The sequence below is a fragment of the Pelmatolapia mariae genome, linkage group LG13, assembly GCF_036321145.2.
Source record: "Pelmatolapia mariae isolate MD_Pm_ZW linkage group LG13, Pm_UMD_F_2, whole genome shotgun sequence".
Taxonomy (NCBI): Eukaryota; Metazoa; Chordata; class Actinopteri; order Cichliformes; family Cichlidae; genus Pelmatolapia; species Pelmatolapia mariae.
Window position 1 is genome coordinate 4863170 of NC_086238.1, and position 15449 is coordinate 4878618.

The 15449-nt window shown below is 41.2% G+C and overlaps 2 protein-coding genes across 3 annotated transcripts in view; one reads left to right on the plus strand and one right to left on the minus strand.

Annotated features, from left to right (window-relative positions):
- sdccag8 (SHH signaling and ciliogenesis regulator sdccag8) overlaps positions 1-6808 on the plus strand; it is a 48303-nt gene extending 41495 nt beyond the window's left edge. Inside the window, exons 17-18 of the mRNA XM_063491962.1 lie at positions 5256-5382; positions 5691-6808. Of these exons, the coding sequence (XP_063348032.1) occupies positions 5256-5382; positions 5691-5729 (166 nt within the window). The 3' untranslated portion in view covers positions 5730-6808. The remainder of the gene's footprint in view (positions 1-5255; positions 5383-5690) is intronic.
- The window catches only part of akt3a (v-akt murine thymoma viral oncogene homolog 3a), a 55552-nt gene continuing 46451 nt past the window's right edge, over positions 6349-15449 (minus strand). For both annotated transcript variants that reach the window (XM_063491963.1, XM_063491964.1), the window contains exons 11-14: positions 12892-13106; positions 12200-12287; positions 11545-11647; positions 6349-10926 (exon numbers count right to left, since the gene is read on the minus strand). In XM_063491963.1, the coding sequence (XP_063348033.1) occupies positions 10841-10926; positions 11545-11647; positions 12200-12287; positions 12892-13106 (492 nt within the window). In that variant the 3' untranslated portion in view covers positions 6349-10840. The remainder of the gene's footprint in view (positions 10927-11544; positions 11648-12199; positions 12288-12891; positions 13107-15449) is intronic.

The following is a 15449-nucleotide window of genomic DNA, read 5'->3' on the forward strand; positions in this document are numbered from 1 at the left end:
TTGGATGATCCCTCTCGTCAGGATGGTTTTGTGAGGAAAATCCCAGCAGATCAGCAGTTTCTGAAATACAGACCAACAACCACGCCACGTTCAAAGTCACCTAAATCACCTTTATTCCCCATTTTGATGCTCGATTTAAACTTCAGCAGGTTGTCTTGACCACGTCTACATGCCTAAATGCAATGAGTTGCTGTCATGTGATTGGCTGATGAGATACTTGCGTCAACAGGTAAGACTATTAAAGTGGCTGGTGAGTGTATGCTAATTTAGACTAGTTTTTAGAAGCGTCCCTGAGTCGATGCAGGGATTTCCACTACACGGCTGTCAAATGCAGCGCTATCTGAAGGCCTGATTTTTGGCCTCCTCCCTACTTCCTCCCATTCTGCTCCAGAATCTCTGACTCTTTTAGTAATACACCCCCCAATTTTTTATCGTTTTAGATAAACCTTACACCTTAAACATGGTGACTCCCCTCTCCATCCGGACTTTTTAAATTCTTTTTATAAGATAGTCTCCAAGTGCATGTGTTTTGTAGGCCAGCCATGCTACTAAACCTGTTTTCAATTAACCTAATTACTTTAAAGATATTCCAACAGGTGTTTTTTCCCACTTTTTTCCCCAATTAAATAACGTTTCCAGTCTTTTCCCAACACGTTACAGGGATCAAACTCAAAGAGAACACACATTAAAAAAAAAAAAAAAGTAAGAAAGACATTTTCTCAGTTTAAACATTTAGTATGTTGTCATTTCACGATGTTTATTTAAATAGAGGATTTAAATGATTTAGACTCACATTTGAAAGAATATCCACATTTTGAAGAGGGATAGTTTTGAGATACAGATTTTAAAGAGTAGTGGTTTGTGCGTGAAAAAAGAAATTTGATTAAGTTAAACTTCTGAATGCAAACAACAGAACTCTCTGTAGGACTAGAAATATTTTATTTTGGGTAATAAAGTTTAAGTTAAAGTTGTTGAGGACAACTTGTTCACAGATGTCCTCTGTGAACAAGTTGTGGATCATTTCAGAGAAATATCCTCCCAGCTTTAATCAATGAATGAATACATTTTCACTCCAGTGTCACATTTTTCTCCACTAGCAGACAAAGTGTAAAACCCCTGTTGGATTATAGAGTGGATTTCAGAGTGGATTTCAAAGCGGGCCAAGTCATCGCCACAAAATCTCCCGTAAATTCTCTTTGATTTTCGAAGTGGTGCATCTACATGTATCGATATCAGAGGGCATGACTGGATAAGGACTGGCATTTTCTCAGCGTGACTCAGATTAGTTCAGTGGTGTGGAGCTAAAGGCCTTCAGTCGACACATTCCCAACACTTCCCTCATCAAACATTTACAGCTTCAGAACAACAGGCTCTGTTTCTGACCTTTAGGTGCTCCGCTGTGTGTGTGTGTGTGTGTGTGTGTGTGTGTGTGTGTGGCCGACATCCCCGCACTGGTTGTGTTTGTACCTTGTGTCTTCGCTCACCGCAGCGGGGCTGCTTCTGTGTGTGTGTTTGTTGTGTTGTTGGGTGACGTGGCGATGTCCTGCTGCGGTGCTGTGTGAAGGCGTAGGAGGTAGAGCAGAGTGGGAGGAGGGAGTGAGGGGGTGGTTGGTCAGGACAGCTTGGCAGCCGGCTGGAGGAACACCAGGCAGGGAGGGGAGTCATCGCCCTCAGCCTCCAGGACTGGACAGAGCCTCCAGGTCTGGGATAAACCACTCAGCGGGCCCTGAGACAGGATGGAGGAGAAGGAGGAGGCTCAAAGAGGGAAGGTAGGGATGATGAAGAAGGACAGGCAAAAAAAAAAGGATTAAACCCTGCAGAGCGGAGTGAGGACCATGTGGGTGGGGAGAGCAGTGTGAAGTGTTGGGATGTTCGCCTCCCCCGTCTGTCTCACACAGCCAGCACTACCACTGCCAACATGACCAGCAGGGCAGGGGCATCTGTCTCCCTCCCAGCTACCCCCTCTCTGTCTCTCTCTGCCCCGAGCCACTACCCTCTTCATCCTCCTCTTCTTCGCTCTTCCTTGTCTGTATCCCCCCACATCATTGCTTTCTAATGAACTTGTTGAAACAGCGACAATTTTAGCTTATAATTCATATCAGAGTAATTAAAATTCCTCACAGGGTGCTTATGAGCTCTGAGAAGCTCTGCAGAGACCGATGTTGGTTTTTTAAATTCAAAAAGTGTAGCAGATACTTTCTTAACTTTTTTAACCATTTTATATTTCCTCCTGTCTCCCTCTAAGTAAGTAGTAAATAAAGTTTTAATACCACAATACAAACATACACTGATAATACAGGCTGAACTCTTAAGTCTTAAGTATTCTATGTGATGTTTTCAAGAGGAAGATGAGAAACACCTCATCCAAAAATAAGGATGGAGGACACTGCCAGAGCAAACTGGAACACTCAGCAGTGCTTTAAGCTGATCGTCTCCATGCCACGTACACTGAAGCAGTAAACTGTGGTAAAGGAGCTCCAACCAAGTGTACAGTTTTTGGAATTTGGACATTTTTGTATTTAAAATCTCTTTTATACAGGTCTTTAATAATATTCTAAGAATCTGAGATACTGGATTTATGATTATTCTTATGTAGGGCATTTTTTCCCTTTTTTATTAGCTGCATATCAATATGTGAGCAGTATATAACTTCCAATGCTCCTTGAGGTGGTGCTAGTCTGTGGTTTGTAATCTAAAGGTCAGGTTCCTACACAGGAGAGAAACAAAAACAAATAAATCCTGCCACAAAAGTGTTTTATTCATTGAGAACTGGTTTAATCTTTAATATTTCATCATGTTATAGAGGATTAACTAGTGGCTATTTTTATTTAATAGACATATCAGACTAAATGATACATTTCCTTTTGAAATCTAGCAGAAGTAAATAAAAAAAATGAAAATACATAAGTAAAGCATGAGTAATCTGAAGTTGTGGTACTCGAGTAATTGTACTTAATACTTTGTTTCAAGCATTGTTTTATGTGTGCAAGAGTCTCTAAATTATCCTAAAGTTCCTCATATAGAAGACAGAAATATGTATAATTTTATAGATGGCTGGTTAAATATGTAAATGTGCATTCCAGTGCTGTGACATCTCTCTCATTATCTGTGTGTGTGTGAGTAAATGAATGAGTTCACCACTGCATTTGAGGGGAGCATGGATGGATGAATGAGTGAAATAATGGGCTGCTGGTGGCAAATATCTCAACAGACATTCATCCACCACCCCCAAACACACATTCGACACACACAATTTCTCACACATCCTTCAACTCTAGCTGGAACACACACACACACACACTCTCTCTGAGTTTAATCCTAGTGTGCAGTGAAAGAGTTCATTGTCTGCAGGAGCGGCTGTGTCAGAGGGGGGGACACACTAATTGGGATGTCGTAGTAAAGATCAAAACTTCAGAACTGCACCCACGCACGCACGCACACACACACACACACACACACACACACACACACACACACACACACACACACACACACACACACACACACACACACACAACTTTCTCACCAGACTGACTGTTTTTGACAGCTACAGGATGACAGACTGATGATATAACCAAGAAAATCCGAGTAATTTTTAAAGAATAATTACTTTTGAATGATCTCGTTAGATAGATGTAATATCCTGAGATGCTAATGTCCGCTGCAGTGATGAAAACAGTGACTAAAACAAATGAATGGTCAACATGTCTTTTGATCACTTTGTCCCATGTTATCAAATCTTACTTTATTGCACTAACTCAATCTATAGTTATGGGTTAATTTTCTCATTATTATCATTTATGAGTGGAAAATCATTAAATTAAAAAACAAACTGTATGAAAGTATGTTGCCCATAGTAATGATCTTGATATAGTGATACTACAACACTCTCTATGTTGGAAGTCCTGAAAAAGCAAGCAGTAAGAACGATGCATGTATCTTATAGGTCTGAAAATCTAAAAATGAAGTCACTGCATTTTTCTTCTTCTTTCAGTGTCCCACAGGGGGCGACGTCTTTTAGTAACTCACTTTGTTGCGAAGTGTAAAGGAAAGTTACCATTGGCTCATTTGATCTTTGACCTGAGAAAACACAATCCTGAGGAGTGTATGAGCTCCATCACTAGTTTGAAGTCTTACTGAACACCATGTGAAGCTTATTTTCTTATAAAGTCATTAAAGTCAGCAAAAATGATGAAGGATTGTATGAGTGACAAGCTGCTGCCCTGTGAGCACACAGTGTCCCTCAGTCTCTCATGGAGGGATTATATTCAGTTAATAACGAGCACTCATTCCTGCTATATCGCTCTGAAGACCGCAGGCAGAGCTGTTGACTTGTAATGTCTCTGCAAAGGAGTGTTTACAGTTGCAGACATCTGCAGTGCAGCATATCTATGAGGTGGAAAATATGACACGCCTGTAAGGCCTGATGTAGACTTCTGTGTACTAAATTCACAGGAGGAATCAACAGTACTGAACAGACCAATCAGAATAGTTGCGGGCTGCGTCGACGTGACGTGTAGTTGCACTTTTAGGGAGTTAGATAAAAACTAAAGTTTGAGGCCTGCAGGCATCATGGCAACTTAAATAATCATTTTACTCCGATTCTGTTGATGAGAAACACCAGCTGAGTCATGAACTGGTAACTTTGGTTACTAGTCACTCTGTGAAGTCTTGGGGAAATCAGATTTTATAAAAAATATTTGGTCCAGTGTGTCACTAATGTATCCCTGAATAAGTGTTTTCAGAAGATTTCATCCAGTTTCACTTAAGATGGGTGTTTTTTTGTTTGTTTTTTGTTGACTCTTCCTCATTAATTATCAATAGGTTGATCATGCGGCCTACTGGACTAAACTTCTTCTGTATATAAATTAGCTCTTAATGCACCAAGCTCATCGACTCGATGCCTCAAGTAAGCATTTTTTTTTTTAAACGTACTTTATAGTTTTCAAAAAGTGTCTAAAAGAAGAATTTTTAATATCCGTCATTATATAAACATCTGGCCAGCATCCAGTCCTTTGATACATTTCAGCTACTGCATCATCCCTATGTGCACTCACAGTGAAAAACTTAGACTGCACTCGTATCCCTGTAAACACCGTTGATTGCTTGATCAAAACAAAGTCCAGTGATATTAAAAGCTTTTGTGGATCCAGCTCTCTTTCAATATTTACAACATTTGGTTTTATATTAGCCAGGAGGGTACGTTCTTCTCACACTCTTTCAGTCAATATTGTGTGCGTGTGTGTGTGTTGCAGGCTGCAGCAGTTGGACCGTCACTGTCAGAGCAGCGCCCAGCAGGTGTGTGAGCTGCTGGCCAAACAGAACCAGCTGATGCAGGAGAGAAACACACTGAGCGAGGAGATGCAGAGCCTACGCATCGAGGTACAAACACACGAACACACAGAGGAGTGTGTGATTGTGTGTGTGACTCACTGTTCTGATACTAAATGAATTTGTAGTCGTGTCTTTTCTCTCCGGGAGCACGCTAAGAGTTGTCACTTTACCAAGAATAAAAACCAGTAAGAAGACATTTGTCCCTTCGTGACTAATGATTCTGTCTGGTTCTGGATTTGCTGAAAAACATGTTGTCTGTATTCTGCTGTGATTCATTATCACAGGGTGTGTTTGTGCGCGCCTCTGTGTGTGTTCACATACACTTCTCACTATGTGTTATGTGTTTGTCTTTCAAGCTGCCGAACATGAGACGAACTGAGACTCTGTCCACATGAGTCTGTCTTGCCGGTTTCCCTTCATCGCTCCGTGGATCACGATGTTCTGTTCGTTTGTCAACAGGAAAACAAACTGTTGTTTACTTAGAGGATATTTATGTCCTCTATTCGGTATTAATGTGGATTGTGTTCATGTAACTGGGTTTTTTGTGGCATTTTTTTTGTCTCATGAGTGTAATTATGATTGATAGGTCAAGTGAGTATTCAAAGTATGTTTTTTTTCCCTCCCACTTTAGAATCCATTTTAATAAATAAAAGCTCAGTCCACTAATGAACTTTCTGAAGTACTACTTCTTTATATAGAAATGCTAAAATGATGCACAACTCCGTGTCCAATAGGAAGTGTCCCAGATTAAAAACTGTAAAGATCCTAATCCAAACTTTACTTCCATTACAGGATTTTATTTGCTGGGAAACTTCGAGCATAAAGTGCCTCTGTAAACCTCTGCCATACTGGACATAGACTTGATTTATATTAAAGATTGTTATGATGTGTGCAAGGCGCACCCCCAACACTCATTTTGTGAGTTTTTGGTGAACATTGTTTTTTTGCTCTGTTTAGACTGAGCTGAAACTTCGGGGCGGTCCACAAAGCGAACAAAAAGTCGACACGATGGCAGCAGATTGACATAGTGCTTTATTGAAGCTGTCTGTAAGAAGGAAAATAATGTGCATCCCTATCATATACATTTTATGTGTAAAAATACTAAGGATGTACAGAGTAAAAAAAACAGCTTCATGTTGATGGTAATTTGTTGTTTTCACATCGTGGCGGGCTCACTGGCCAGCAGCTCTGCATCTGCACGGAGCACAGAAAAAGGCAGTTTGATCCGCTTTTCTGTGAAGCTCTCCAGAGTTTCCCCGATGCCGTGTCAGAGTCTACGCCATCTCTGTGCCTTCGACAAGAGCGACGACGACCTCGGCCGCGCAGCGACTCGGGAAAACGCGGCCCACTCTGCCGAACAGCTGGAAGCTGTCCGCAAATGTCTCATGCAACTGTAAAGCTACAGTGGATGGACATGGCATCAAAACCCAGTTATACTGTGTAATATTTGTACATGTTTGCTGTTTTGTTTTTTTTGTTTGCCGTTTATAAATAAATCCATCTCATGCTTGTTTATGTTAAATGTGATGATAGCGGTCTAGTACCAGAGAGGGGAGGGGGAATCTGCCGCAGACACGAGGTCGAACACTTTCACCTTCCAAACACTCGAGCCGTTTACTGATCACCTGGCGGAGAGCGGTTTGCCATTTAGAGCTGATGGGTTCATTAACAATGGAAGAGGTCGGTTGTTGAAAGAATTTTACATATGTCTGAAACGCGAGTGGGGTCTTATGTGTTGTGTGATAGGTGTACAAACAGCAGCAGCTTTAAGAGGGAACACCATCAGCGCAGCATCAAATCTCAAACTGTTGAGGTCACCAGTAAAGCTGTGAGGAACAATGAATTTCTGCATTCAGTTTAAGAACTGAGCCACGTGTCCACGACTGATTTGCTGTTCCACACTGACAAAGTGTGTTACAAAGCGTTACCTTCCCCCCTATTAAAAGTCAGAGGAAACCCTTCTTTTTTTATGATCTCTGACCCCACAGTCAGACTCTGATATCATTGCTGTCACTACATGGACCTGTATCCATCGAGGATGGAGTGGAGGAGAGTTGGCGGCTTACTGTTGAAACAAACTTTGCGAATCAGAGCAGGAATCTGGGACATCAGTGCCACGGCTGATCAGTGGATTTGTTTTTTTTAAACAAACACTGACCAATTTACTAAAAATTCCAACTGAGCCCAGTTCACAGCCCGCTCTAACTCGTCTCAGCATGCGACACACTTCATCCGGTCTCGCCAACTCTCAACATCAAAGCTAGTGGTTGTAGATGGAGGGGGAGATGTGTTTTGAAAAATCCTCATTTCCTTACAAACATAAAAAAACAAGCTAAAAGTCTTCCTTTAAAGCAAAGCTGAACCAGACTCCTCTGAGTCATATAAAAAGTGATGGGTGTTGAAAGTGCTATGGCCGAAGCTACAAAGCGATATTTTATGAACTCTGGTTTCTAATGATTTTTGGCGTTAAGCGTGCACATGCAGCTAGAACTCCTCAGTCGCTCGCAGACCTGGGTCAAATCAAAGCTGAAATCCTTCCAAATACTTGGGGAGCGTTTGCTTGAGCCTGTCGAGGGTGCCAGCTGGGTGGGATTTGTACTCATTTCGCTTCAGCCGTGCCAGACAGGCTCAATCGATCACAGAGCAGTATTTTTCATAAGAGTTCTGAGTGCCACTTTGACTCAGGACTGGTGAAGCGGACAGAGGAGGACTACAGCTTGCAGGCCAGCGCCATCCTTTTATACTTTCTGCCATAAAGCGCCTAGTAGCGGTTTAATGGATGTGCAACAGTAAAGCATATGGACTTCAGAGCAGCGGAAAAACAGGTAATTTGTTGTATATCTGGAAATGGAAGAAAAAAAAAAAAAAGGAGACATTTATTTTTAGCACAAAGTGTTGAAACACAGCTACATCCCCTTACTGCTAAACGCCAAAACAACATTAAATAAATTAAATAGAAAATAAATTCAAGTTATCCATCAATAAAGATAAAAACATTCAAATAAATAAAGTGGAATACAGTTTTCCACGGCTAATAAGAGCACATCCCCTGGTACTCTTTTAATCCGTCATCCTGACACTGAAGGTGACATCTCCCCCACAAGATGAACATGTCGCTATTTTAAAATTTTAAAAATATATTACCTCAAATCTGGCGATATATATATTTTTGTCTCAGAAATGCTGGGTGTCAACGTCTTTGACTTGTTCTGAGCTAAACCGTAAGGCTTACCGGCCATTTGAAGACAGTGACTTTGAGGGGACTTTCAAATCTTGTTGGTCAGACTGGAAGACATACGACAACGTGACGACTGGAAACAAAGAAAAGTCCACAAGGGAGAAATGACGGCGCACGTTATAGACAGAAGAGTGCGGGGATGGTTTAGTGGTAAGGACCTGATCTTTAAATAAACTTGATCTTCTAAACATCCAAAGAACCGACAGGAACACGACGACTCGCCTTCAAACATACATTTCTTAACAGAGTACTAACTCACCTCTCTCCTCAAAACACTTACAGCTAAAGCCTTGCATTCAGCCTTTTGTACTGCACTTGTTATCCTTCTGCTCAACTTCCACTTTGTCTTTCTCACCCAACTGTGCCTCAACCATCACCGACACACACCTGTAATAAGAATAAATATGAGCGACATCTACTAGTCTTCATATCTGACATCTCATTGAGATAATTATGCAGATTCCTAGGTGTTTCTCCCAAACTTTCGTCGTCTGTCTTTAATATGTCCTGTCACCTCTGGGCTGTCACATTTTGGTCACAAAACAACACGAAAACATTAAAACAAAAAAACAAATGGAGCAGGAAGGCTATCTGCTTTCCCTCCTACATTCTTCAGCCATTTTTGTTTCTTGAGGTGCTTTTTTTTCCCTCTCAGCCCTAAGAAATAACAATATATTTCTTTTTAGAATAATGTAATAACAATAGAAAAAGTTAAATATAAAACTGATGAGTAGAACAATAAATAAAACATATATATATTATAATCATTGCTGTGATTCTTGTAAACCCATAACAGTTGACGTGTACCTCCTCACGAAACATATATACTTTTTATACCTACAAGAGAAACTCACAGGAAACAGATCAGCTGTTACCTCACGGCTCCTTATCACATTATAAATATTTCACATCTTTCCTGATTTTTTTTCTCATCGCTGCACTCACCCTGCCATCTCAGACTTTTTTTTTGCTCTGTGCTGAATCTGCTCCTTTCTTCAGGTTCCCTTTCCTGCACATAGACACAGAGGTACAGCCACATGGATCCAACAGCCGCTATAACGATGCGTCACAGTAAAGCTTTCCATCGTCGAAACAAAAGTACCGTTTTGCTTTTGTTTTCCCTTTCAGAGATTTAAACTCAGCGGGACTGAAAACTAAAAAAGAAAAAAAAAAATTGGGGGGAACATTCAAACCAGCTGTTTTCACCTCTTCAGTAATATATGCATCGACCATCTTGCACTGCACTGTAGGTTATGTAGTAAAGCTCATGGTTTGAGTCACATCCTTCTGAACTGCTGTGCTTTGAGATGCGATCTTAAAACACAAACCCATAACTGGACCTTAAACACGCACACAGACACACACGACACGCGTTTGATCTACAGAGCTGATGTGTAAGAGCTGTGCATCAGGAGCAGCAGCTGTTCTGCAGCTGTATAAGCATAAATGTGGTTCATGTTTTGCTGGCGCCTGTATAATGATCAGCAGCATTTAGCCAGTATTGTAGCACCGGGTTTTAGTATAAGCAGTAATAGTATAAGAGCAGTAGGAACAGCGGTACCTGTAGTAGTTGTTGTAGTAGTTGAAATAGCAGCAACGATGATAATGACTTGCACTGAGCAAAACCTGAGTCAAATCCTGCTCGACAACATGAGGTGTGTAGGATTCTGCTCACTGGTGACAACTGCTTCCTCGATGCCAGGCAGCCTCAATAAATCCCAGAATTATGTAACTGAGGATTTCAAATCTGACCTGTCTGCAAAAGCCTGAGATACAACTGGTAATGGCAGTTTGGGTTTTGAATGATTCAAAATGCTGTGTTTCCGTCCCACAGATGAAGCCACAAAAACGTCTCCACAGAAATGCATCAGCTGTTGTCTAAGTGCATCAGAGATGTTCATTTTTAGAGTTTGGCAGGCCCGACACACGTCAAAGCACAGCAGGCCACCGGAGGTGCTCCCATCATTAAAGGGTCATTACATAACAACTGATCACATCACAGTTCGGATCACCTGGGGTTGCAGTGCAGGATTGGACCGGAATTTCGCCTGAAGGTTTTTTCTAAGGAGGGATTGGGGAGAATTAAAAAAAAAGAGAGAGAGAGAAGAAGCACACTGGAGAGGTGAAAAACAGATAATGAGGAAGAGGAGAAGGGCAAAAATCCTTCAAGTCATGGTTGTTCTGGGTTGGTCCAAAGCTGTGGGTCTCTTTGCGCCCACAGTGATGGCCTCAGAGACCAGCTGTGATGATGTCACTGTGATGGACAGTTCATTCCCGACCGCTGGCAGAGTACGAGAACTGCGGGAAGTGTGGTCGTCTCTCATTGTCCAGACAGTCCATCCCATCCTCATCGACTAAGAAAAAAAACACATGAAGATTCAGAGGTCATTTTTAAAGCATTTACTATATAACACAGTTCATTTGTATTAATACATGACATCAATCAGGAAATATACAACTTCTCTCTCTCATCTGATCATCTTCTCTGTTACTGTCGAGTTAAACAATTAAAAAGTAAGTTTCTGATGTGCCAGTTTCATACTACTAACATGTGACCTACAAACAAGTGGAACCTCTCATCAGTTCCCGTCATGTATAATACAGCGTTAAATGATTTTAAAGCACGATCTGTATCCCAGAAGCCCTGAAGAGCTGCATGTGGCCGGAGGACTAACACAGAGACACTCGAATAAACAGACAAAGGTGTTTGTTCCACAGTGTGAAACAGTCATCTGTTTGAGTAAATGCTGTAATTTCACCACTAACATTTTACAGAAATCCTGACACGTATTAAACACCCGACAACAGAGAACGGTGTGTTTGTTTATTTCACCATTATGTCCAAGGACAAAATCTGCAGCTTTGTAAAAAAACAAAATTTAAAAAAATACATATGTGATTTAGTCAAATTTTATTCTTGACTTATTTGTTCATGTGCGCATGTGGAAAAGAAAGAGGCAGCAGACACTCACATTTCTCTGGTGGGGTGATTGTTATGGTCTGAGCTGTGAACTCCTCATCAAAGTATCTGGTGTCTGTCTCCGACGTCACCTGAGGCTTGAACGGAGGAACGAGCTGGGACAGAGATGCGAAGAGATCAGATCAGATTGTAAATAACAGCAGTGGTCGTTGTTGTTGTTCCAGACTGACAGACATAAAAATTCCTGTAACTAAAAGTCAGGAAAAAAAAGGCCAGGAAGAAGAAGAAATAAATCCACCAAAATCCTCCTTTCACCACAGTTATTATTCATAGTTAACATCCAAGCCTCAGATCCAGAGTGTCTTGTCTTTACATCATTACTATAAAACCCTATAAATAGTCGTTAAACCAACTGAATAATTTGAAGGAGGTCTTTTATGCTTTTTAATCACTGGACTCTACTAAACTCTGTAACAGAACAAAACAAATTTTTTTTAAAAAGTCAAATGAGGAGGCTTGACACCTGTATAGCTGCTTAAGTGATGCCACCTGACTCTCACTTGATGGTGTTATATGAGAAACACATGCACAGGATACAAAGTCACACATCTCTGTAACACTGTGCTCTTTACAGCTGCCTGTCTTAATAAGTTGAATACATTATTTTCAACAGTCCTATTATGTTTAATTAGACATGCAAACTATACCTTTTTATCGTAGACATCCTGCCAGTCAATACCAGAGAAAAAACTGTGTCTCATTATTTCTTTAGCATCATCTGGCCCTCCTCCGAGCCTAGGGCAGAGGACAGGTGAAGACAGGATTGTTAGAAGCAGAAGTGACAAAAGCAGTAAAACATGAACAGCACAGTGTGAACAGAATGTAAGAAAGATTTCTACAATTTTCTATATGGCGTCTCTTACTGCTGCTATATCGACAAATGGTGGCTAATCAGTGATCTACAGAATGAAAGGCTTTGCCCATTAAAACATCAGTAAGAATCAGCACATCTCTATATTTGTATGATTAGTGGCTGTACACTAAAGGTAGTGGGTGTTTTTTGTTTATATAGCAAAATAACTCAAGTTAGTCTAATCTGTAATAACTGAAAAATTACTTTACACAAAAAGCACAAATATGAATCATCTTCCCAACTTTCCCCACTTTTGCCGGTGGTTGTCAATTCATCAGATCTGTTAATATCTTGTATTAAGTCAGTACCGGGCCATATTGGTGATACAATTAAAGCTGAAGTAAAAATTTTAATTTTGCTGACATGGTGATACGAATAAAGAGATTTATTTGACATCAAAATAATATTTCTAACAGAGGTCCTGCTTCACATTACTGGATAAATTTGATTTCATGTGAAAGTAAAAAAAAAAGCTTTGACACACACCGTTTGTTCGGATCTTTGAAGAGCAGGCCAGACAGCAGGGACTTTGCGTCAGCTGACAGAGTGCGCGGGAACTTGATGTCCTCCATGAGGATGAGCTCAAACAGCTTCTCGTGGTCTTGGTTGTAGAAAGGCAAGCGACCGCACATCATCTCGTACGTCACAACACCCAGACCCCACCAGTCCACCGCTCGACCGTAGTCATTGTCCTCCAGGACCTGAGGAGCATACACAAATATACGAAATTTCTGTGTTTTAAAATGGGACCATTAGTTTTATTGGGCATCTGCTTTTTCTCCTGAACGTCTGCATTTATTTTATTGGACAATATTGACTGCTTAAGGTATCCATTGAATAAACAGATGAGCGAGGAATGGCACCAAAGGACAGTCAATATGCCATTAGGCTCCAGGGATGAATAAAACCAAAAAGTTGTCTGAGATGAACAGAAGTTGCTGCACAGTTATCAAGGGCTAAGGTGTAGACGACAGCCCCCACCTCTCTCAATACACAGCCACGTACAGAGGCAAATATTATGGGATGGCAGGTCTTCAGAGGCTCCTGTTACAGTAGGAAAGTCAGCGTGTTGGCGTGGCCTACCAGATGCCCCCCCGGTTGCTGCCAGCTCTCCCTGGCACACTAAGCTCTCCTGGCAGTGACAGACAAGAATGTCCCTGGATGGAAAAGGCAGGAACAGCCTCCAGTCCAAGTCAGGGCCACACCAACCTCCAAGCTGGGTGGCACAAGTACTGCATGGTAAACTGCTGTGTTTCGTGTCTATTTGTGTGTTTGTGTGTGTGTTTTAAGGAAAAATGTACTGTTTAGTAAGTCACTTTTACATCAAAATCTCGCGTTTGGGCCGCCTTCCTACTCTTCATCCCTGCCTGCCTTCCTTGCACTGTCCTCTCCATCCTGTCTTATCCTGCCTTCTCCATCCTCTAATCATGCCTTCCCTCACTCGCTCTCCTCTCTTTCATCCCCTCATGTTCCACTCTGCAAACCTCTGGAAGGGAGAAGGAGAAGAGAAGGAGGCAGAAACAAGAAGAGAGGTATTTCAGGTGCTGTTGAAGCCCTGATTAACATAATAAGCTTATTAACATGATGAGTACAAGTGTGTGCATGTGTTGCACGTGTGTGTGTGTGTGTGTGTGTGCGTGTGACTGACAAACAGACAGGGCTGGAGAGCAGCCAGAACAGCATATGTTGTAAATCTCGCCAATAATAACAACATCTCACTCACTGTTAATAATGGACCAGTCAGGGTGGACATGAGCACACGCTAACAGAGACTAAAACATTCACAAAAGGCCTGTTTGTACTGCCACTATTTAAAATGACATGAAACAATTACACAGTGAATTTAATCATATCATAATATTTAAAAACATATACTCCACTCTGAACTAACACCAGACATTGTGTGGCAGATGCTGGGAAGACAGGTGTCATAAATACATAACTGGCTCATATTAAACAGAAAACAGGGTCACATATCAAAACTTTTAATAAACTTTAAAAAAGAACAACAAAAAACCTTTGATGCATACTAATTGCAAATTGTGCTTTGATGTTCACATAAGCCTTATTAGCAGTGTCAAAAGGTGAAAACAGTGTCTAAAATTAAACCATACCACTCTAAATGTATCAGTTCAATGTTACGGATGTGATATAATCAACTGTATGAGGAAACTCAAGGAAGCAAAATCTAGTTTTATTTAGCATATTTCTGCATTTTAAATCCTAAACAGAGTTGCTGTCATTTAAAGTAACCACAGCCTAAAATGCCGTGAAGGCAGGCAGAAAATATGCAATATGCTTATTTTGAATACATTTTTACTTGGCAGTTTCTTTCCAGCTCTACAATTAGATAAGACTGCTGAATTCAAATGTCATAGTGCACCACGCAGGGAAGAGAAAAAAAAAGAATACGAAGAACACACCAAACAGCTGCCTGTGAGTTTCTACAGCAGTTCAATACCACGGAAAGCTGGTCATTAACTGACTGAGCTCATGCACTTGACACTAAACTGCTAATGATGCAGGCGGACTGCTTCAATGTGTGCAAGTCAACATGTACAGTATGTGGAAGTGAATAAGAGACTTATGAGTGCTATTTTATGTGTGAATGTGTGTTTGGGTGAGAATTAAGCTGGTCACCCAGTTGGCAGCTGCAGAGAAGAGCTGGGGGAATGAAACACACCGCCAGCTCCAGATATATTACTGACTGGTACGGCTGGAGGGATAACACTGGCTTAGACTGCTGGGAGACTGCAAGACACACACACGCACACACACAGCAGATGGAATATTTATCCATCCTCATCAAATTCATAAAGTTTTGAGTGTGAGATGTTTGGTGTTGTTTCAGTTCCTGCAGCTCGAGGGCACACACACACACACACACACACACACACACACACACACACACACACACACGCACACACACACACACACACACACACACACACACAGACACAGGGAACAGTTTATGAAATTCAGAGCAGCTTACGAGGCTGATTTTGCATCTTTGTACAAAAAAGGTACAGAAATGTAAACTAATC